Source organism: Cordyceps fumosorosea (assembly GCF_001636725.1).
Source record: "Cordyceps fumosorosea ARSEF 2679 chromosome Unknown scaffold_30, whole genome shotgun sequence".
In the NCBI taxonomy this organism is placed as follows: Eukaryota; Fungi; Ascomycota; class Sordariomycetes; order Hypocreales; family Cordycipitaceae; genus Cordyceps; species Cordyceps fumosorosea.
The window spans coordinates 39,338-60,054 of NW_017387330.1; the positions used below are offsets into that span (position 1 = coordinate 39,338).

Genomic DNA, 20,717 nt, shown 5'->3' on the forward strand with positions numbered 1-20,717 from the left:
ATCCTCCGCGGCGTCTTCGGCCTCTGGCCCGTGGCGCTGCGATTTTATTTGAAATGAGTGGTAGAGTAAGCTGTCGGCCGGTATCTACTGCCCTAGAATAAAGTCTGAAAGGGTGGTTCGAATGGTTGATACATTTTACTACATAAAATTCGCTTGTGTTTCGTCGGGCCATACAGCCGGCCACATTTGTAGCTTCTTTCCCAGGCAAGGACAACTATTCTTCGAAGGGTCCTGCAATTGGGTATCATAGTAGTCTTGATTTATGCTATCCTATACCGACATGGCATCGGCGAACCCCTTCCACCGCTTCTCGACAAAGCCAAGCAGCTGTTTCGACCGCAGATGCTTCGGCGTCAAGACAGTGCCGCCGTGTTTTGAAACGGATAGCAAGCTCGTAGTTCCTCCGCTGCAATCCGCGACTACTGTGAGCGACTCATCACAGAGCGACTCCTCCAACGTATCGGGATCGACTAGAACCCAGTACTTGCCCTCGGTCGGGCGATCCGTTTCCTTGCCGGTAAATACGGCCGCTGTGCAGGCAATCGGGAAGCCATTCAAGGACAGTGGCTTCGGATCCTTTCTAGAGCAGACAATCAGCTCGCTATCAGGATCGTACCGAGCTCGCGGTAGCTTCGTATCCCGCAGTGCAGCTAGCGTTGCGGCCCAGGCAGCATCAAACTGGTTTCCGTCAAGGGAGATGAAGAATATATCAATGTAGAGCACCCAGTAGGCAATGACCTGGCGCTCGTTGTTGAATTGAGCCTGGTCTTCACCATCCGCATCCGCATCTGCATCCTGCATCTCCTCGTCGTCAGCCGCCGTCAGGTCCGCCGTTTGTGTGTGCCATATGCGAAAGTCGGCCGCGTCGAGCAGCTGGGAGCTGTGTAGAAGCGAGTAGACTCTCGTGCTGAGCGTCTGAGCGAGTGTCGAGGGCGGGCCACCCGGGAGGTTCTGGGGAGAGGAGCCAGTCGCCAGCTCAATGTTGGGGACGAGCAGGTCGTAGTCGCGCAGCTCCGATGCGGCGTTGGAGGCGCGGTAGTTGGGGATGTTGGCCGTCAGGATGGTCTCGCCGCGGACGCCGCAGATGGCCGTCGTGTCGCCAATCCTCACCAGAGAGCTGCCATGGGCGTGCGAGAGCGAGGAAAGGTTCACTTCGGGTGTGCGGGCTTCGTCGGGGGCGCGGCCGTTGCTTCGCGCGGGTGGAATGTCTTGGTTGGAGGGCTCGAGGTTGGCGAGGAGGTATGGGTGCGGTGAAAGCTTCGCAAAGGTGGCGCGTGACAGTCCTACCTCTGGCATGGTTGTGATTTAGATGCGGAAATAGGCCTTTAAAAGATTTGATTCTGGTTGGTTTAAGAACACAGCCAGATGAAGCGTGGGAGGCTGATTGGAAACTCTTGAAAATTGAGCAAGCTTCTCTTCTTGGGGTAGAAAACTCGACTGGGCGAGGTGGGGCTAAGAAGACGACGAGATGCCGTGGTCAATGGCGACATGTTTTTGCGCCAGAAGCTGGTCCTTTGTTAGCTAAATACATTGTCGCTGGATTCATAACATTCAGAGTTCTTATAAGTCTGAATGCAATAAATATGTTCGAATTGTCCGCGTTGAGATGAACTCGGGGTAGGTTAGTTCTAACCGAAACCGCTGGAGCTCGTCACGCTGTTGAAGCTGGCGGGGCGATACAACTCGGCGTAACAGGCGTACGAACCACCTATCTGGTAACTTTTTGTTGGTTCTTACAAGATGACTATCCAGATAAATTGCTACGGATTCCCATAACCAGATCGAGGTTTTACAAAAACAGAAGTCCATGAGAAAACGCCAGTGATATGTGCACAGTACCCCGTAGCTTGCACTAATAATACAACACAACCCCTGCTAAATAGCGGCTTATATTCCGTCAGTTGACTCAGCATTAGCAGTTATTCGAAATTGAATATTCTCTCAACCTTGTCAGCCAGCTCTTGTTTCCTTGAATTACGGAGTAGTATCAGAGGGCTTTGCTTGGCTGGCAGGTGGCCATCTATAATCCTTGACACTCTGGGCGAATCAGAGCGCCGCTATAGCCGCCCGTTTGTTAGCTCCCGCCACCCCCCAGTTTGCTCAATATTGTGACCTGCCGATTGAAATATCCCCCTCTTCTTCATTAGCATCAACCCATTACTTGCATCCATCCTTGCCTCGTCTGGAGCCGTTGGCGATACCCGTTTTCATCGCTAAATGGCTCAATATCACCTCACCCAGCCTCGTTGGCTACCTGCCGCCCATCCGGATAGCCATTTCTCCACTCGTGTAACGAATTGACCCAGATGCTCATCTCGGTGGGCGTTCAGTCGAGTACACGTTCCTCGCAGCTAACAAGAAAGATTGCTTTACAGGACTGTCACTTTTTTCGTCGACGAAAAGCTCCCAAGGTGACCTCTTAATCAGATGAGCTCTAAGATCGATCTAAATGCTACGAGTCAAGCAAACCAAATCGACTCGAAAACAGTCTCTGGTCAAACAGACAGCCTATCTTCCCACCAAGACAGGGTCTTCACACCATTCCCGCGACTAGTTGCTGCACATGCAAGCCTCGTCACATTCTGCCCCGCGCCAGCTCTACCATTCACCGTCCCGCATCGCTCAGAACTACCTACCGACTCCGTGAGTTCGTGTGACGATCACCTTTCGCCTGACCCCTGCCAATGTCACAGGCACCCTGCGGCCCTCGTCCAGCCAAGCAGCAAGTTCAACCATCCATCACGTTAGCTCCTCCCAACTCAGCCAATCTAAACGTGATCCCAGCCGCTCGCTGTCTCGGCCACTTGGCTATGCATAGCCCGACGGTTCACAGCGGAGCCATTCATGTTGCTCCCCGGGCCCTCGTCACTTTCGTCCTGGGTGCTCCTCACCATGTGCAACCTTGCAAACTTGGCCAGCATCCGGCCAAGGTGTCCGCCGTCAGTGAAACCCTGAAGATTAGTGTCCGATCGAGCTCCTCTGGTTGACTGCTCTGCCCTCTGCATCCGGTTCCCAGCATGTCTCTGAGGGGCCCCTCCCGCCGTCAAGAGCTCTTGTATATTTCTCCGTCTAGCCACACCCTGCACATCGTAACTAGCCCATTCCTTTATTCCCAGAGCACCACCAAACTATCCGCTTTCCATACCTCGATCCTTTTTGCATGACGATTCACGATCTGGCCGTCCCTGGCTTCTTGCGCGCCGCCTTAATTGCCTTTCATTTCCAGCCAGCAGAAAGCTGGAATACATGACAACCTCTGCTGGACAGCTTAACTAGGACACTGCACCGGGCAGTAGCAAATGCGTTTTGCTCAGACTGCACGCATAGCGACACGAGCGACGCACGCTTCCCGTTCAGAATAGATGCATCTCTCTTGCGCCGACAAAGGTTTCTGAGTCCAAGTCGCCGGTCGAAATGGCTCGCTTTTACGGCCACTGGATCGGCGGTGCAATTGGAAATACAGCTTCCAACTTGTCGAGACGCATCAACATACCGCTTACGCCGACCAGCCCGCCAGGTCTCGTACAGGCCAATGTCGTCGATCCCTGGTCCAAATCAGGAAAATACGGACTAGGATGGACATATTTTGCCCTCTCTCTCGTCTTGTCCGTTGTCATCGTGCGTATATGGCACTTTTGGCAAGACAAGATCCGCCAAGCCATCTATAAGCAAGAGCTGGAAAACCATTACAGAGAAACTTACAATGTCGACTCTGACGTCTTTCTCTCGGCTCTTCGAAGCGGAGAAAGCTCACAATTCTTTCCCGAGGGCCCCAATATTGGCGAGAAGCAATTCCGACCAAAAGCACACTTTTCTTCCGTCGGCATCGTCAACGACACTCTTGCTTTGTTCAGATGGATCTTTTATAGGCCCATCCCTGACATCGTCATTTTCAAGTACCGCTTCACCTTCTCTTCGCTCGCCGTCCTGGCATGTTCCTTCATTGCCGTCGTTTTTGTCACGCTCTATTGCTTTCTCCAGCAGCCTTTGTACTGGCAAAGCATCCAGTTCGGATCACCCCCGCTTGCGGTCAGAGCCGGCATGATCTCTGTCGCATTGACGCCTTGGATCATCGCCACCAGCATGAAGGCCAACCTGCTGACCCTTGTTATTGGCATCGGTCCAGAGAGGCTCAATGTCATGCACCGGTGGCTCAGCTATCTCTGCTTGTTCCTGGCACTAGTCCACATGATTCCCTTTTACATTCAGCCTGTTTGGGAAGATGACGGCATGAAGGTATTCTACAAGCTCTTTCCCGACGGCACCGGCATCATCTATGGTACCGGAATCGCCTGTATTGTTCCCCTCATTTGGCTATGCGTGGCATCGTTACCCTGGATCCGCAGAGTCGCGTATGAGACCTTTGTGATTCTGCACATCCCAGCCGGCGTCGTGTACACCGCTCTACTATTCTGGCACACGAAAAACTTCCTCATGTCTTGGAGTTACTTGTACGCCAGCCTTGCAATCTGGTTCGTGTGCTACATGATGCGCTTCCTTCGTCTCAACTGGGTACGGCCCTGGCGGCTGTCTTTCATGGTTGGCGACGAAGCTGCTGTAACACTCATGGCTGAGAACTGCATCAAAGTCACTGTTCCTACGCAGATGCGCTGGCGACCTGGTCAATATGTATATCTACGAATGCCCGCCATTTCCATATTCGAGAATCATCCCTTCACCATCTCGTCCCTCTGCAGCGAGGACTTCCCCTCGGAATACGGCCAAGACTACCGAGACTGTGTCCTGGTGTTCCGCCCTTATGGTGGCTTCACCAAGAAGCTCCTCGATACGGCGCTGCAGAATGGGCCCTTCCACACCTACCGTGCCTTCCTGGACGGGCCCTACGGCGGCATGCGGCGCGACCTCGCCGCCTTTGACACGTGCATCCTGATTGCAGGCGGCAGCGGCATCACGTCGGTCATGTCACAGCTGCTCAACCTCATCAAGCGCATGCGCGACGGCAAGGCCATCACGCGCAAGGTGGTGGTTGTCTGGGCCATGAAGAAGATGGACTCGATGCAGTGGTTCCGCGATGAGCTGAGTCTATGCCGCGAGTCGGCGCCGCCAGAGAGCGTGACGTGCAAGTTCTTCGTCACCTCGGCAGTGCGTGATCGCCATAATGCTACCGACACCCAGATGGCAGCGCCCATCAACGGGATGGTCGCCGGCTCGGCGTCGCATAAGCGACAGCTCTCCCACCTGTTACACAACAAGCTCGACGGCTTCGTCGCCGGCGTTGCATCTAAGCGCAATTCGGCCCTCATCTACGACGAGGCCAAGGGCGACCCCGAGCGTGAGCGTGAGCTCCGCGCCGAGAACGAGGACAAAATCACCGCCCTCCCACCACAAAAGTACCTTCAACCGCATCTGCCTCATCATCACCAACAACACCCGCAGCAGCAGTCCCTGCAGCAATTCGAGCAGCACGACGAATCGCAACGGCCACTCAATGCCAACGGCTTCCCCGTCGACAAAAAGCTCGACCAGGACCAGCCTGCGCAGGTTCCTCCCCCAGACACCGAGTTCCACTTCCCACCTCTGCATCGTGAGAACCCACCGCACTTCAACTACGCGCCCGGCGCCCTCCGCGCCGAGGCCGAAGCCGCCGCCGCCGCGCCGGACTCCCCGGAGCTCGCACACCTACGCACCACCAACCTACCAACCGCCGCGCCCCGCGCCCCGCGACCGACGTCCACCTTTGGCCCGCCGTCGGGGTTCGACTTTGGCTTCCCCGAGACGCCGACCGAGTTCCAGAAGAACCTGATGCGGTCCGCGTTCCCCGTGCCCCACGCTATCGACGGCGGCTGGTCGCTCGAGTACGGCCGCCCGGAGCTCGGCTACATGCTGCGGCAGTGGGCTACGGGCGGCGCTGACGGCCGCGGCATCCTCGGTCGGCGCACCGCCGTCTTCGTCTGCGGGCCGCCGGCCATGCGCGTCGGCGTCGCCAACACGGTGGCGCGCCTGCAGGCGGAGATTTGGGGCGACGACGAGCTCGAGGAGATTTTCCTGCACACGGAGAATTATGCTTTGTAGACTAGTACTCGCGCAGCGTTTGGCTTTCCTTTATTTTCTTCTTCTTGCTTCAATGACTGTATTTCTCCTTGCAATGGGATCATTAGAAACGTGTGGAAAGCTGCTGAAGCCCATTGCTTCTCCTTCCTCTCAATATATCATTTTGGCAAAACAAACTCTCTCTCCATTGTGAAAGAAGACCTCGCTCCCTTTCAAGTCGGACGTACCCAAGATGAGTTCTCCAGGACTGCGCTCCAGGACTTGCCATCACCAAGCGTCCCCATTAGCATACAAAAGGTGAAGATGCAGTTGTCGCTTAATTTGAGAATAGTAAGTAGAACAAAAAAAGGTACCTAATACAAAAAGACATACAAAAGAGAGCATCCCTCTCCCGTTCCCCCATAGTTTAGAAAAAGCCGCCCCTTGCTACACAGCAACCATTCCAACCAAGCCCGTACACCCCCGATTTTTTCCTATCCCATCACGATAAAATCCACCACTGCGCCTCCTCGTCATCGCCTTCGCTACTAGTTGTTGTCCGAGAGGGGCGCGGGCGCCGCTGGGCTGAGAGAGCCCGTGCCGGGCTGCTTGGTGCGCAGCGTCAGCGGGAAGGGGTACTCGTCGGGGTCTTCCTCGGCGCTATCAATTCAAAGTTAGCATGCAAAGCAAAAGAATGCATCAAGTCTCGCGCTTGATATGCAGTGCGTCACTTACGGAAGCTTCCAAGCAACATAGTCCTCAGTGTTCAGCCCCTCGCGACCCTCCTGCAGGCTCGCAAAGTCACCGGGCGTCATCATGCCCGCGCGGTCCTTGGGGGAGCCGGGCACGGAAAAGGGGCGAGAAATCTTTTGCTCGACGCCAGGGATGTAGTCCTCGTCGGCGACGTCGTCCTCGGCGCCAAACGAGTCCGGGTAGGCGCGGCGCAGGGCGAGCTGGCGGGCCTTGACGTACTCCATGCCCATGCGCTTCCAGTCGAGCAGGTCCGAGAGGCGCTCGGTGCGGTTGCGCTGGTTGATGCGCTGGCGGCGCGACTTGCCGCAAAAGTCAAACATGTGGCCGGTGAGCTCGTTGACCGAGTCGTCGACGCCCCTGGTGCGGCGGTCGACGATGTAGATGCCGTAGTCGCTTGAGTTCTCGATGAGCTCCTCCATGTAGCAGCCGAAGCCGGAGAGGTTGGTCGTGATGCTGGGAACGCCCATGACGGTACACTCGGCCGGGGTGTAGCCCCAGGGCTCGTAGTAGGACGCGAAGACGCCAAGGTGGCAGCCGCGGACAAAGTCGTCGTAGTCGAGGGGAAGAACGGGGTTAGCCGAGTTGAGGAACTCGGGGTGGAATACGACCTTGACGCGGTCGGTGGGGTGGTTGAAGAGCTGCACACGACGGATCTGGTTGAGGACGGGGTCTTCATGATCGTTGACCATGTTGTGGGTGACAATCGGGGGAAGGCCGTGCCTCTTCATGGCGAACAGGCGCCGGCGGAGGAGCACACGGTCCTGGCTGGAGATGAGCTCCTTCTCGTCAGGCATGGGGTCGCCCTCATGCCACTTCAGCGAGCGCTCGAACATGCGTCGGCCGATGCTCTGCTCAATGACGAGAGTGGTGTCACGCAGGGACTTGATGACAGCCTGGCCCTTGAGGGCCTCGACGGTGAGCGAGGTCGTCTTGGCGGGCATGATGATGAATGCGACGACGGTGATGTTGCTGCCGGCAGCCTTGAGGCGGTGGTTGAGGCGGGCGAGCGACTCGATGAACATGTCGACACCCTTGTTTCGGAACTCATAACGGCCAGCCGTGAAGACGTAGATGGTGTTGTCGGGCTCAAAGTCGTAGTGGCCGTAGAAGTGCCCACGGACAAAGTCATGGATCTTTTCCTTGTAAACTTGATGCAAGTTCTGGAACTCGTGGACAGCGGAGAACTTTGTCACGTTGAGGCCGTTGGGCAGGACGCCATCAGGTTTGCGCTTGAGCAGATGCTCCGACTCGAAGGCGGTGATGTGGGAGACGGTGGTGAAGACGTCGCATGAATGTGCGGCGGCGCGTTCGATGCAGTAGCGGTGGTAGATGCCGCGCTTGCCAGCCTCGGCGTCGACGTCAAAGTTTTGGAGGTTGTTGTAAAAGTCGACAGAGCCGGCGCAGAGGTATCGGCCGAGGAGGGTCGCGTGGGTGGTGAAGATGGTGGTGACGTCGATGCGGCGCTTCTTGGTCAGGGGCAGGGCGACTCCGGCGAGCCACTCATGGAAGTGCGCAATGACGGCCTTGGATTTCTCGTGACACACAAACTGGTCATGTTAGTATATGTGTTGACAGGGAGTAGCATGGTGTATGCAGCATACCTCTCCGAGGAACCAAGCTACCAGGTAGCCGAAGACAATAGCCTCGTTGGTCTCGTCGTCGCTAGGGGGAGATGGAATGCTGGCAACGTTCCACAGATCACCCTTCCAGTCGTCCAAGTAGCCGTAGGCCGTCTTGGTGTCGAAGAGCAAAACGCGCGGGGCGCCCTCAATGAGCCAGCGGCCATACATGTAGCCGATGCCGCGGTCCTTCATGGCCTGGAGAGTGGTGGCAAGCTCGGGAGTATTAGGCTCCATCTCTTCCACCTCGACGGCAGCCTGTGGTATTGTCAGAAGACGTGCGCCGAGCCATTGGGAAGCCAAGCCTTACCGATTGGTGGTCGAGGGGACCGATGAGGGTGTAGCGGTCGCCATACTCTGCAGTGGTGACGGGAGCCTTGGACTTGATGACGGAGTAGATGCCACCGACTAGTAGCTAGGTTAGCAGTGTCATTGGGATGGTCGTTGTGGGAGCGAGAGGCAATAATACCTCTATGAGCAACCTCGGTGGCGATTTCAAAGAGGAGGTGGTTCTTGACGTCACGGGTTGGCTTGTCACCGTTGGAGGCCATGGCGACGGATTGGGGAAGCCAACAAGTGACGAGAAGATATCTTGGTTCGAGCTAGGAGAAGCTTAAGGCAGCAGCGTTTGATCTTGTGTTGGGTTCGCGTTGGCGAGTTTGGAGTCGAGCTCGAGATGAGGGGAAGCACGCCACGCAAAAAGTATCTCGTTCCGTGGAGCTTAGCTGCGTTTGTGCGGATGCGGACAAGCTATCGTGGGGGCGGTACGGGATTGGGCGATTGTTAGGTACGCAGCCGACGAAGGAGGGAATTGCAAAGGATTGCGGTATGATGAAGAGAGGAAAAAAGGAAGAGAAGATTACCGCGCAGATGGAGAGAGAGAGAGAGGAGGGGGCGACGCCGGAGTTGTCGAGGCTGGGCAAAGAAGCTGGAGGCCGGTGACCAGGACCATGGGGGATGGGATGATGGCTGGCAGGCTGGAGCGCGCTGGCCGGGCAGCCAATGGGCCAACCTCAACCCTGAAGGCCTGCGCCGACGAACCACTAAAGACGCCAGAGCAAGCAGAATCCAGCAAACCACAGCGCCTGGACGGTGAGTTTTAGCGGGGAGCTTCAGGGCGGGTCTGGGGTATTTAGCGCTGAAGCCCCAGCCGCAGGACCTGAATTTGCGTTAAAAACCTTGGATCTTGAGGCTTATGTACCTAAGCCAGAACAGGTTGGCGATACCTGCCAACCTGGGGTTGGTAGCTGCTCTGATGATGAATAGGGCCGAAGCTGGATCTATCCTTCTCCTCATGTCTCCTCATTGTCCCTTATTTCCCTCAACGCATTACTCGAGATTCAACATCGATCCCCTCTCACTACCTAGTTAGTCGGCCGACCGCCAGCCCAGCCAGCCGCCACCCAACCAAGTTTTTCGGTCAAATTCTGCTCCTTGGGTTAGCGCTCGGCCGGCCCGTCCGTCGTTGGGCTTGTCATCTCGCTTGTCCAGTGAAAAGGTTTCCTCCTCCCTCGCAGCCAGCCGTGCCAACGGTTGGGCTGTTGAGCTCATATTTCACGGCATCAGGCGAGGAATGCGCTTCTATCCCTTTTCCCGTCACCGAGAAGCTGTCACTTTTTTCTCCTTGTACAATCCACTGAAATATGATGGGTTCTTTGTCTACCAAGCTGTTTCCCAGCCCCGGCCGATCACCGGAGTCGGGCGACCCCACCTTCAAAGCACCCACTAGCGCAAGCCTCTCCGCCACGGCTCCGGGTCCTCGGAGTTGGAGATTTGCCTCACTTCCTGACTTGATCCTCACCGACCTTGATCTTTATTGGCGGGTGAAATACTACCTCAGCTACATATGCAAAGGGAAAATTTTTCTGTGGCTTTCCGAGACTCCGCACCTGGCCATATAGGCTGCCGTCAAGCTCATGCCCGCCGCGCACAAGTCCACCTTGGAAGAAGAGCTGCCGGAATATCAGAGAATTCTGCCCACGACACTTGCTTTCGCAGAATTGCACTCTATTTATGAGCTCCAAGCGGGATAGGTCCTCTCTCTTTTCGTTCGGGCGTATCCGACGCCTCTCCTTCGGCAGTGTTAGGCGGGCAAGATGTCTTTTGCAACTCTACCCTCGCATCAGCAGCACCTCGAGAGGCGTGCCGATGACTTGTCCATGATCAGAATTGGCGGCATCACCCTAATGTTTCAATATTGGTGAATATGTAAAAATACCGGCGTCCTTCTCGTCTGTCGCCAAAGTCGGACCAAGCATTAACAGAAAGCAAAACAGAGGCATACTGACTGACTGATGGCCAACATCCATCAAACAGAGCTGGGCGATTTCCTGCGTCATTGGATTGAACCTCGATAGATTCATCTTTATCTCCTCTCCCCGACCGACGTACGACATGAAGCAATTAGCTCACAGTTACTCTTGGAAAAGTCTACTTGCGCAACTGTAGACCGCTTGTCCCACGTGCTCGTCTCTCTCGTTTTTTTACGTTTTACCATTTACCTTTGCAGAGCCATCCTCATCCGCAACTAATCCGTAATATAGCCAGGCGTGTTTCAGACGCGCGCCCCTCATCATCGTCGGAAATGGCTTCACAAGCGCCAGCTTCAACAGGTTTCGGGTAATCTTTGGAGCCTCACAATCCCACGAAACAATTCAGCGCATCCAAGCAGCATGCGCATCGCATCGCATCTTCAACGTCCGGTGCAGAGTGTTTTATCCCGCCTTGGTGCAAACGAGACCAGTGTCAGACTTGAAACAAACCCCGCGTCAACTTGGTCTGTTGAAGCTGTCAACCTGGTGTGTCGACGACGACTTGTTTGAAGCGCGCATCTGGGCGCAACTCCTGACGTATCGATAAATTCATGCGCTCGCTGTAGAGCAGTTCAATCATTGCGTTTTTTCCGCAGGACGCAGCTGAACAACAGCACAGTGCTTGCACATAAGGTATGTATGTAGGTACATACATACAAACAGCCTCGCGATGCAGCACCCGCATGTGCCCATCGGCCGTGCATCGGATACACAAGCCGTGGCACGGCACATATCGGGTCAAGGAATGAAATGAGATACCGGACTTTCTGGGCCTTTTTCCAAACTGATCTTCCGTCTTCCGCTGCACGCCGAGCTGCAATGACGAGGCACTGTGTGTGTCTGTGCCATGCTGTGCCGTGCTGTGCTGCAGCTTGCCGTATGCGCCCCGCACTGCAATCTTGCACACCTTGTCCGCCATCCGAACGAATGGTTTTTTGTCGGAGCAAACGAAATCCCAACAAGTCAACTTTCGATCGAACGAACATGTTCTGCAGCTGCGCCGCGTTCGCGATTAAGTAATGCTTCGAATACATGAACAACCTGAAATCCGAAAAGTACGACGATCCCTTTCATTTCCCCGGACAGGGTCCAGCCCAGCATCGTCGCGGATCCTGCAGAAACAAAGTGACGAGTTCACCGGACCCTGGCTCGCTGCCTAGATAGTTCCCAGCCGTCCAGGATCGCGACCAGGTTCGTAAGATTATCACGGCCAGGTTCAGGTACCGCCCTCTCCTCACCACACTGTGCGACCAAGAACTGACCTGACCCCCCCCCCCCCCCCCCTTCGCACGGCCCCTTGGCCCCTGGCCCCGAGAAGGAACCGTTTTGGTTCCCCTGACTATCTGTATCCTCATGCACATCATGGGTTCGCCGCTAATCCCATGATCAGCCTAGCGCATTCTCTGCCAAAAGCCCATCTTGAGAGGAGCCTTGCGCTTTCTCGTCTGGTTAATTTCGCCAGAACCCATAAATCACGCCAACGTGACCAGGGGAGGGAGGGCTTGGTCCGAGCTTTGGCTTTGTTTTATACAAAGTCATTGTATCCGTTATCATGGAGCTCTGGAGCCTTGCGCCTTCGATATTGGAATTTTCTTGTTCATGGCCTCATTCCTTGCCGTGTTGGCCTCACAACCAACGAGCAAATAAATGACAGCTGACGTACACCCGTATTCGTGCCATCCGGGAAAATAATAAGCGGGCAGTACTGAGTAGGAACTTTTTCGCAAAAAGAGCAAAAGACGGATACAAGCCCGGCACTACCAAGCGAGAGCAAGACATTTATTCCATGGCCTTGTCGTCAAATTTTCCCCTGGCGCTGGCGGGGACGCGGCACTTTTTTGCTTAATCCTGGGCAACACATGTTCCAGACGCGAAAAGGAAGCATTTCCCATATGTACCTCAAAGTCGGGAGATGTCTGTTGAGAATCCGTGGCTGCATACCCGTAGCGACAGTCACATTTACGAAATACTCAAACTTTAGACATGTAGTTCCGGTGCAACCAGTATCGCCCGACAATCTCTTCTCGGACCTGTCCCGAGATGAACTACTAACGGATAAAGCAAGCTTAATTAATTCGAATAGATTGTAAATTTTGACGCGTTTTTCTTTCAACGCGCGCCAAAACGGGCAAGGCTGCCGGACGAGGCTAACAAATCAACCCACGCAAACATCGTACGCAAAGGGAAAATAGATGAAAGAGGATGATTGGGAATAAGAACCTTTTCTCCATCGTCATGTACACAGTGCCCTTCCAAAAAGAAAGCAAGATCGGCTCAAGTCAACATTCATTCGCTATCGACCACAGACCTCCCCGGCGCTTTGACACTGAAGCACGTGGAAGGGACAGCTAACAGAGCGCAGCGAGGGACAGAAAGCTCCGATGACCTCATTTCTGCCCGTCTCACCACTGTCACCGTTGTCTGAGCTGTCTTTGCCCATCTGACTGTCCACCGAGCAACAGTATTTTTGCCTTTGCGCTCGTCCTTCCAGCCCTACCTTACTACCTCCAGAACCAGCTACCCCCTTTGCGCGTCTTTCTCTCTCTCTCTCTCTCTCTCTCTCTTTTCGTGTGTAACCAACTTGGCAGAGGAATCGAGCTAAACCATTCTCCTCTCCCCCCCCGGCCGCGTACAAGAATAGCTCTTTTTTTTTTTTACTTTTTTCGAGATACCACCAGACCAACATCGCCATCATTTCCGGGGAAGAAAAAAGAAAAGAAAAGAGCATGTCTAACAACCACAGGTAAAAATAGATGGCCAGCTTGTACCGGTAAAAGGCAAGTTTTTTTCGACTCCCAAGGCGAGGATGCGCCACACATGTACCTTCGGCCTGCCTGCATACACGGGACACATCGTCGGGCTGCATGGGGTTTTTTTAGCTTCCGGCCGGTGGACGGACTTTGCATGAATACGAAATCCCGGGTCCAGCTTCGACCAGTCACCGTCGACGCACGTCAAAACCACCATCCAACCAAGTTGATCCGTATTCCAATGTTCAACGCTAATCGGTTTGCCATCTACACACTGTGAAAAGTACAAGTAGATGATGTTGCATTGCTCAGGATCCTCTTTCGTTCGTATGACAAGCGAAATCTTTTTTGTTCCCCTTCCGCTTCTTTTCCAGGATTAGCATGGTGTATTACATGATGGTACTTTTATCCCGGCTCCTAAAAAAAGACAGACAAGCTTCCATGCCAAGAACTCGGCTAACACCCTCCCTCATGCAGCCCCCCTCCCAACGCAGGTTGAGGCTCCGCCAGGATGTCATGGTGATTTTAGACTTTACAGGACCGAGTCAACAAGCATAACAGTGAATCACAGGCAAGTTCGCGCGAGCAATAGCATAATAGAATATAAGAGTCAAGTCGCAGCTGCGAGTCAATTCAAAGTCAACTATTCATAAACCCAAAGCGGGTCGCCTGAACAAAACGCCTGGCCTTCTCAGAGGCATTCTTGCCCAGTAGTCATTCTTATCAACAAGAATAGTATAAGATATTATAAAAAGAAAAGAAACAAGAAAAACACCTTGCAGAATCCGTTACCCATAATAAATAAATAAATAAAATCAACACATTTTATGTGCCAATGTCCCTGCGCTGTACTGTCCTGTATGCCCTGTGCGCCGAAGTGGAGTGTAATCGAGTAAAGGATTGTAAAGAAAAGATGCCGACCAGCGCCGTAAACAAATGAACAGCCATGAATGGATATAACAAGAAACGCCACATATCCATGATATAGTGTGCTTCAATGCAAATGCTTTGCGCAAATGCTCATGCGCGAACGCTCATCCGTCGGCTTAACGAAAAGCCGCGGATGCCATTCTTACCACCGTTTGGTGATGTGGGCGTGGCGGGCGAAGGTGTGGGCTGCTGGGCGTTCTTCTTGGCGGTGGTCACGATATCCTGGTACTTGATGGGTCCAGCCTGCGTCGACTTGGGCGAGACGGACTCGTCATCTTCGGCAGTCTCTTCGCCAACCTGCTCCATGCGGACCAGGTCCTCACGGGTGACGGGAGTCAGCGTAGGGCGGCTTCGCTTCTTGACCAGACTGCTAAAGGCGCGAGAGAACATGGCGGTCGGCGTCTTGGGTGCCTTGAGGCTCTCCGCGTCGTCCTTGCTGGCGGCAAAAGGGTCGACGTTGAGGAACTTCGGGCGGCGCTTGTCCGCGCTCATGGTCATGCTGCTTGACCGAGGCGGGTGGCTAAGGCTGGTGGTGGAGGAGGTGGCAGAGGTAGAACGCATGCGGCCGAGCACGGGCTCGGTTGTGGTCAAACGCAGGGAAGAGTCGGTCGAGGTGCGTCGAAGCGATGTAAGCGAGGTGCTGCGGCCGGTGAGATTGACCACCGAGGGCTTGCCTGAGAAGACAACGGAGACGGCGCGGGCAAACTCGCCCCGGGAGGCGAAGCCGTCGAGAGACTCTTCGCTGTCCGAGTCAAAGGAGTCGAGGTCGGAGAGGTCGTCGGCTGATGACGAGCCGTCTTCCTCGGACGACAGGTAGACGAGGTGAGGCGCAGCGTGGGTGAGGACAGGGCGGTCCTCAGGCAGCTTCTGCGGGAGGGTGGCGAGGAGCCTCGAGACTCGCAGAGCGCTTTTCTCGGGTAGAGCAGGTGCACTGGTGGTGGCGGACACGAAGGACTCGCTCTTGGTGGAGTGTATTGAAAGCATGTCGTCGCTGATGTCGCCAATGACTGGACTGTTGGTAGTTGTGGTTGTAGCAGTAGGAGTCATAGCTTGTTCAATAGACAATGAAAGTGAACGAGGACGAGGCGAACTGCAAGTAGACGAGTTATAAGTGGATTGGAGCTGTGACGCGGTGTGGTTGTCTGGAATGGAGGCGGCGGGGAGGGTGGCAGGACGTGACAGCTCGACGAGAGACATGTTGAGCTTTTCGAAGCCGGTTGGCGGGGAGTGTATTGTGGTGGTGAGTCGGCCTTGTTCAAATCGGGAGTGGTGCCGTCGAGGTGAAGCCAACCATAGACAAACACGGTGTATTGTTGTGTGACGGGGTCCTAGTACACCTGATGGTGATGCTTGTGCATCCAAGTGTAAACGGGTGACGGTAGCTTGGCGAGACGCCAAGAGTACGCCCAACGCGGTACTCTTTTTGTTGTTTAGGACAACGCGGTTCGGAAACACAAGACTCGAGAATGAAATATCAGCTGATCCGCGATTATGATCGAGTCGTGGCGGACAGAACGGTAGGAGCGAGTCGACAGAGGGGCGTGTTGTACGAGAGAGAAGGAAAGGAATGTAAAGGTGAATAGTGCGTAGTCTGGGAGAAACAAGGCAAAACGCCTACAGGCCCAGCCAGGTAAAGAGAAGACGGTTGAGAAAAGAAGAAAAGAGAGGGGCCCTTTTTGCAAAGAATGCAAAATGTTTAGGATGGCCAGGGAAGAAGAGGAAGAAGAGTACCAGAGCAAAAAAGATCGAGGGCTGGGAGGTGGTGGCCGGCGGAGGGGTGGGCTGTATATCAATCAAGCCGTTCCACCGGCTGGTATGCAGGCATTGGCGGCAGGTGGGTGGTGGTGCAAAAGACGGTGCCAGATGGGAATATGGCGCACTGTGTACTTGCGGGGCCCGTTTTTTGGGTCGGGGGTCCCCTGGTCGTAAAAGAACAGGAGCAAGAGGAGCTTGTTGCTTGGCTTGGTGGAGTTGGCTGTTGAGCAGGATGATTAAAACATTAAAAATAAGGGATTAATTAATTAATTAATAAATTCAATAAATACAATGGATGAAAGGAAGAGATGCCGGTAAAAATTCAAGACAATGGAGCAGTGCGGACCATTCAGTCATCGCGGCAGTCAAGCAACCAACCAGTTTGGCCCTCTCCTCTCCCTGCCCGCCACAGCCACAGGAAGAAAGATCAAGGGGCTGGCTGCTCGCTGCTCGCTGCTCGCTGCTCATCCATCACCAAACACGTCCACACACACCAACAACCCCCGACATGCCAGCTTCCAAGAACATCGCCGTCCCTCAAACCACCCATCTCATCCCATCCCGTTCACCTGTCGCAGACTCTGTTACAACATTGACTGGTTCATTCCCATTCCGCTTATGAACATCCAATATCTCGTCACAGACTTGCCTCACCACCACGCCGCCACACACACCTCTTCGCTGTTTCAAATGGCCCCTTCCTTCGCCGCCCTAATAAGAAAGCTAGCAAATTCCATTCTTGGAGAGCTGTGTGACGGTGGCGGTAGTGGTGGTGCGTGTGATGCGGCCAGTTGCAGCCACATTTGAGCCATCAGTCAAGGAGGGGAAAAAAGCAAAATCATCCCAAACGCTATCCAGCTCCTTGCTCAATGCTCACGCAATCGGAAACATGTTGGTTTCCTTTTTCTCGCCATGCTTGAAAAAAATCTCCGCTACAGTTTGACTATCCATGGGGGTTTTTCTTCTTCCCCAGGAACAAGCAGCGATCAGGCTACCAATATGCTTCCTTTTTGGAAACTTGCTCCGATCCTGATCCTATGGGGACCTGTACGTCACTCCCTTGCGTTCGACTCTGACCTTTGAATCATAGGCTTGGTGGGCATTTACTGAGTTTTTAGCAATTGTCTCAATCGAGGGTTGGTGACCCTGAGTACTTTGCAGGTCGAGGACGCTTGGCGTGGGCGGAAAACCACATTACCGTGAGGACGAAGATTCCGCTTCCAGTTACCAACACCGACACGAAGACACAAAGAACAATGCCCACTTGCCCAGTAACAATCGACAGCACGCCACTCAAGATGGGCCTGCATGCTGCATTGCAGCGTTCCATCGAAACCCACTCCTCTTGACAATCATGATTTTCCCAGCCCTTTACCGCTTCTTCTTCTCTGTCTTGAAATAGCCGAGAGCTGACTTTTCTTCAACCAACTTGAGGACAGATCTAGTTGTACCCAGTGTGCCCTTGATCATTCTTGATTGAGATGTATTGTTCGCCAGTTCCCATCAGCTCGCGCCACCAGCATCTTGCCTCCTCGCCAATCGCATCCATCAACCTGCCCCCTTTGCAACAAGCTGTCCGCCTTTTTCCCTAGCTCTTGAGAACCCCGCCAGCTCGTCCTCGCCAATCACGACCACCACATCCTTTGTGAATCCGTTCCCGCCTGACCCAAAGGGGGGGCGTCTCCGGCAGCTAGTGTAGCTGGAGGGTCCAAGGAGGCCACACCGTGTGTGATCTGAGGAGGAGTTGAGAATTGGCGAGGGATCGCCTCTTGGATACGCACTGTCCACGAGTTCTGATTGGAGGCTCCCACAACCAGGGCGGCATCTCAACGCTGTCAGTTATCGCCACTTCTACCTGCCTACCCTTCACTGATCTGTGTGCATCTCCCATGAAAACTGTCTATCGGCGAGTCGTCTTAATACTGTGCAGATAATGCCTCTCTAGTAGCTCGCCTGACTATTGTTAGCTCATGTGCCGCCCCGAACGGCGTTCTGCGCCGGCCTGTAAGATCCCTGGCGCGAACGCCGCCTAGGCCAGGCACAAGCGAAAGTCTCGCTACAGAACTGGTACAGGAGTAACAGTTCCTTGCATTATTACATGCCGTTAAGTGTATCTGTGTTTCACCAACAACTGCCCTGGAATAATATTCTTTCTTTATTACCCCTCATTATTCATGCTCTATCGTCCAATTTTTCAGTTTTGGAATTTCGATAGCTTCCATCGCGCTATGCCTCATTCTCTGAACACAATGCGCCTGGAACTTGGCCCGCACGCCATGATGAACTCGCAGAAGCCCATGCCACCTGGCATCGCACATAGAATATGTTTGGAATGAGAAACCATAAAATGAACGTACCATTGGGACTAGACATTAACTAGTTATAGGTGCATTGATGCCGAGAGTCCATGAATCGGCCGAACTGCCCATCGTCCTCTTGACTTGCTGGAACATGGCCGGTCAACTCTCAGTGTATCCGTACCTCCATCATGGCATCATGGTCGCACGGTACATGCACATGCGACAAATGCACTGGTCGTTAGTCGGCGTCGTCTTGGACAGATACGGGCGCATCACTGCCCATCCTTCCATTTCCCACCGTAAATGGCCCAAGCCACCAAGGGCAGAAAATGCGAAGAAGTTGATTAGAAAGAAAAAGCAACGACTCGGTTCGAGTTGATGCATGCGCCCACCACCAGGGCAGTGCGACAAGCAGGGCGGCTCAGACTTGGCTCGCCAGCCATCGCTCTCATGTAACTCGTACAGTGTCCATGTACGTGCTTCACGTCGGCATTTCTTGAAGAGCCAAATTCCGAGTCAGCCGCTGAGTGTAATGGGTTCACGGACTACTAAACATCTGCAGAGCACACATACGCACACAGAGATGTCCTGCTGTCCTGCCGTCTCGGTGAGATCATCATGATCTCCGTCTCTCTTTTGCAACTTTGCTAACCTCCTCCGCAGTGGTACAAATAACTAAATCCAAGTTTGGGGCGCAGGAAGCTGCAACGAGGCTGAACCGACGAACCCTTCTTCGTACCGTCATACGGGCCAAGTCACTTGACGCCAGCACCTTTTTCCTGTCCGTGTCGAAGGGGTTCTGCACCAAGACTTGCCCAACTAAGACAAATTTACAGCCTCAGGTTTACACACGATAAGGGAAGTATATACCCATCCATCCCTCGAACTCGATTCCTCTTTTACTAGGGCGATCGTATGGAGGGCGGAGGAGTTAAACCCCCCCCCCCCCCCCCGACCCTTTTTAATTGGTAAAAACCGGTTCGACGAAACGGTTCCCTCACACTCTGCGTGTGTAGAGATCGTCCGACCTTTGGTGTGCGCTGCGAGATACCGGTGCCTCAGCGCTCGGGCTCAAAGATGACATGCGTTCCGTCGCAGCTTCGGAAATTTAAGAATCGAACATTATGCATCCACGTCCCAGCGAGCGCCTCGTTTTCGTCTGTGTCATCTTTCAAAGATGGACGCCGCCGCCGCCCTTCCGGCTTGTTGCTTCGCTTGCTTCTGCACCCACACACACTTGTGCGTGGAAGACGTTGCACTGCAGGCCGTCAGGGAGAAAAAAGATTCTGCACGTAGCAGCCCTCTTGTCTAATACACTCGGTGTTGCCAGTGTAAAACAAGCGCACAGTGCAACCAACCACCAACCCGTCACCGTGGGTGGTGGCGGCGGTAGCAATTGGTGGTGTCGCCATCGTAGCACCAGCAAGGGGCCACCAGCCTGGACACATGGCAGCCTTGGCGATTTTTCTTCTTGTCTTCATTTTTTCTTTTTTTCTTTTTCCCTTCTTTATTTGTCAATTCGTTCCTTTTCTTCTTTCAAGCCCCCAACTCGGAATGCAGTGAGATGGAAAATACACTTCTCACGACGGACGAGACGCAGCTGCCTCCGCATGTGTGCACTGTATACACAGTGTAAGAAAGTCTGCCTGATCGACCACCTTTGATGGACTTTGGGCGCGCCCGAAAGGCTAGCGCCACAGTGTTGCAGGTACCTGTATTTAGCAACCAGCCCCAAGGCGGCGGCGGCCGTCCCTACTAGGGGTTAGTTAGCCTTACGAGCCTGTATCCATCCTCCCACAGCACATGGCGTCATACCCGGCAGAGGCAGAGGGACCGTCAAGCCACAGAATGCTGGCCACGCGTAAGCCACAGCGCTTGCCTCCCCCGCGATGGAGCACACACTCGCCACAATGAAATCCCCCACATGCTCCACCCAAACTTCACACGTGGATCTGCTGGTTGTGGCTTGCTTCCTGCGGCTGGTGTCTCTGCCATCTCGTTTTCTGGCCCTCCCAGCCACACCAACCTTGTTCAAACTCTCCTCTCTCCTCCCAACCAATGATGCAAGGACGAAGAATCGACAGCCACTCGTTTCCTCGCCACCCGACAATCATGAGGTTGGGTCACCTCTAAACAAGAGACAAGAGGCCTTTTTTTTTTCCTTCCCATCCTGCTGCTGGTCTCCCTTGCCTGGGACTGCATGTATCTCACCACTCCAGGTTCAAACGCAGCACTGTGTACTTTGCGAATCGCCTGGAATGTTTCGTGGTACCATTATCATTCCAAGCAGGGCGCTTCCACGCCCCC

General features: G+C 54.1%; 4 protein-coding genes across 4 annotated transcripts; 1 reads left to right on the forward strand and 3 right to left on the reverse strand.

Moving 5' to 3' along the window:
* Positions 1–270: 270 nt before the first annotated feature.
* ISF_08415 (ribosomal protein S5 domain 2-type fold domain containing protein) lies at positions 271–1,296 on the reverse strand (the record flags this gene model as incomplete). Its single annotated transcript, XM_018852018.1, has 1 exon — positions 271–1,296. The coding sequence occupies one exon, from the start codon at positions 1,294–1,296 to the stop codon at positions 271–273; it is 1,026 nt and encodes a 341-aa protein (XP_018700761.1).
* A 2,118-nt stretch (positions 1,297–3,414) lies between these two features.
* On the forward strand, positions 3,415–6,033 carry ISF_08416 (ferric reductase; the record flags this gene model as incomplete). Its single annotated transcript, XM_018852019.1, has 1 exon — positions 3,415–6,033. The coding sequence occupies one exon, from the start codon at positions 3,415–3,417 to the stop codon at positions 6,031–6,033; it is 2,619 nt and encodes an 872-aa protein (XP_018700762.1).
* Positions 6,034–6,539: 506 nt separating this feature from the next.
* ISF_08417 (glycogen synthase) lies at positions 6,540–8,914 on the reverse strand (the record flags this gene model as incomplete). The annotated part of the gene is made up of 5 exons (XM_018852020.1): positions 6,540–6,651; positions 6,727–8,291; positions 8,346–8,621; positions 8,674–8,771; positions 8,833–8,914. The coding sequence occupies 5 exons, from the start codon at positions 8,912–8,914 to the stop codon at positions 6,540–6,542; spliced, it is 2,133 nt and encodes a 710-aa protein (XP_018700763.1).
* A 5,531-nt stretch (positions 8,915–14,445) lies between these two features.
* On the reverse strand, positions 14,446–15,552 carry ISF_08418 (hypothetical protein; the record flags this gene model as incomplete). The annotated part of the gene is made up of 1 exon (XM_018852021.1): positions 14,446–15,552. One exon carries the CDS (start codon positions 15,550–15,552, stop codon positions 14,446–14,448), a length of 1,107 nt encoding a protein of 368 aa, XP_018700764.1.
* Between the last annotated feature and the right edge of the window lie 5,165 nt (positions 15,553–20,717).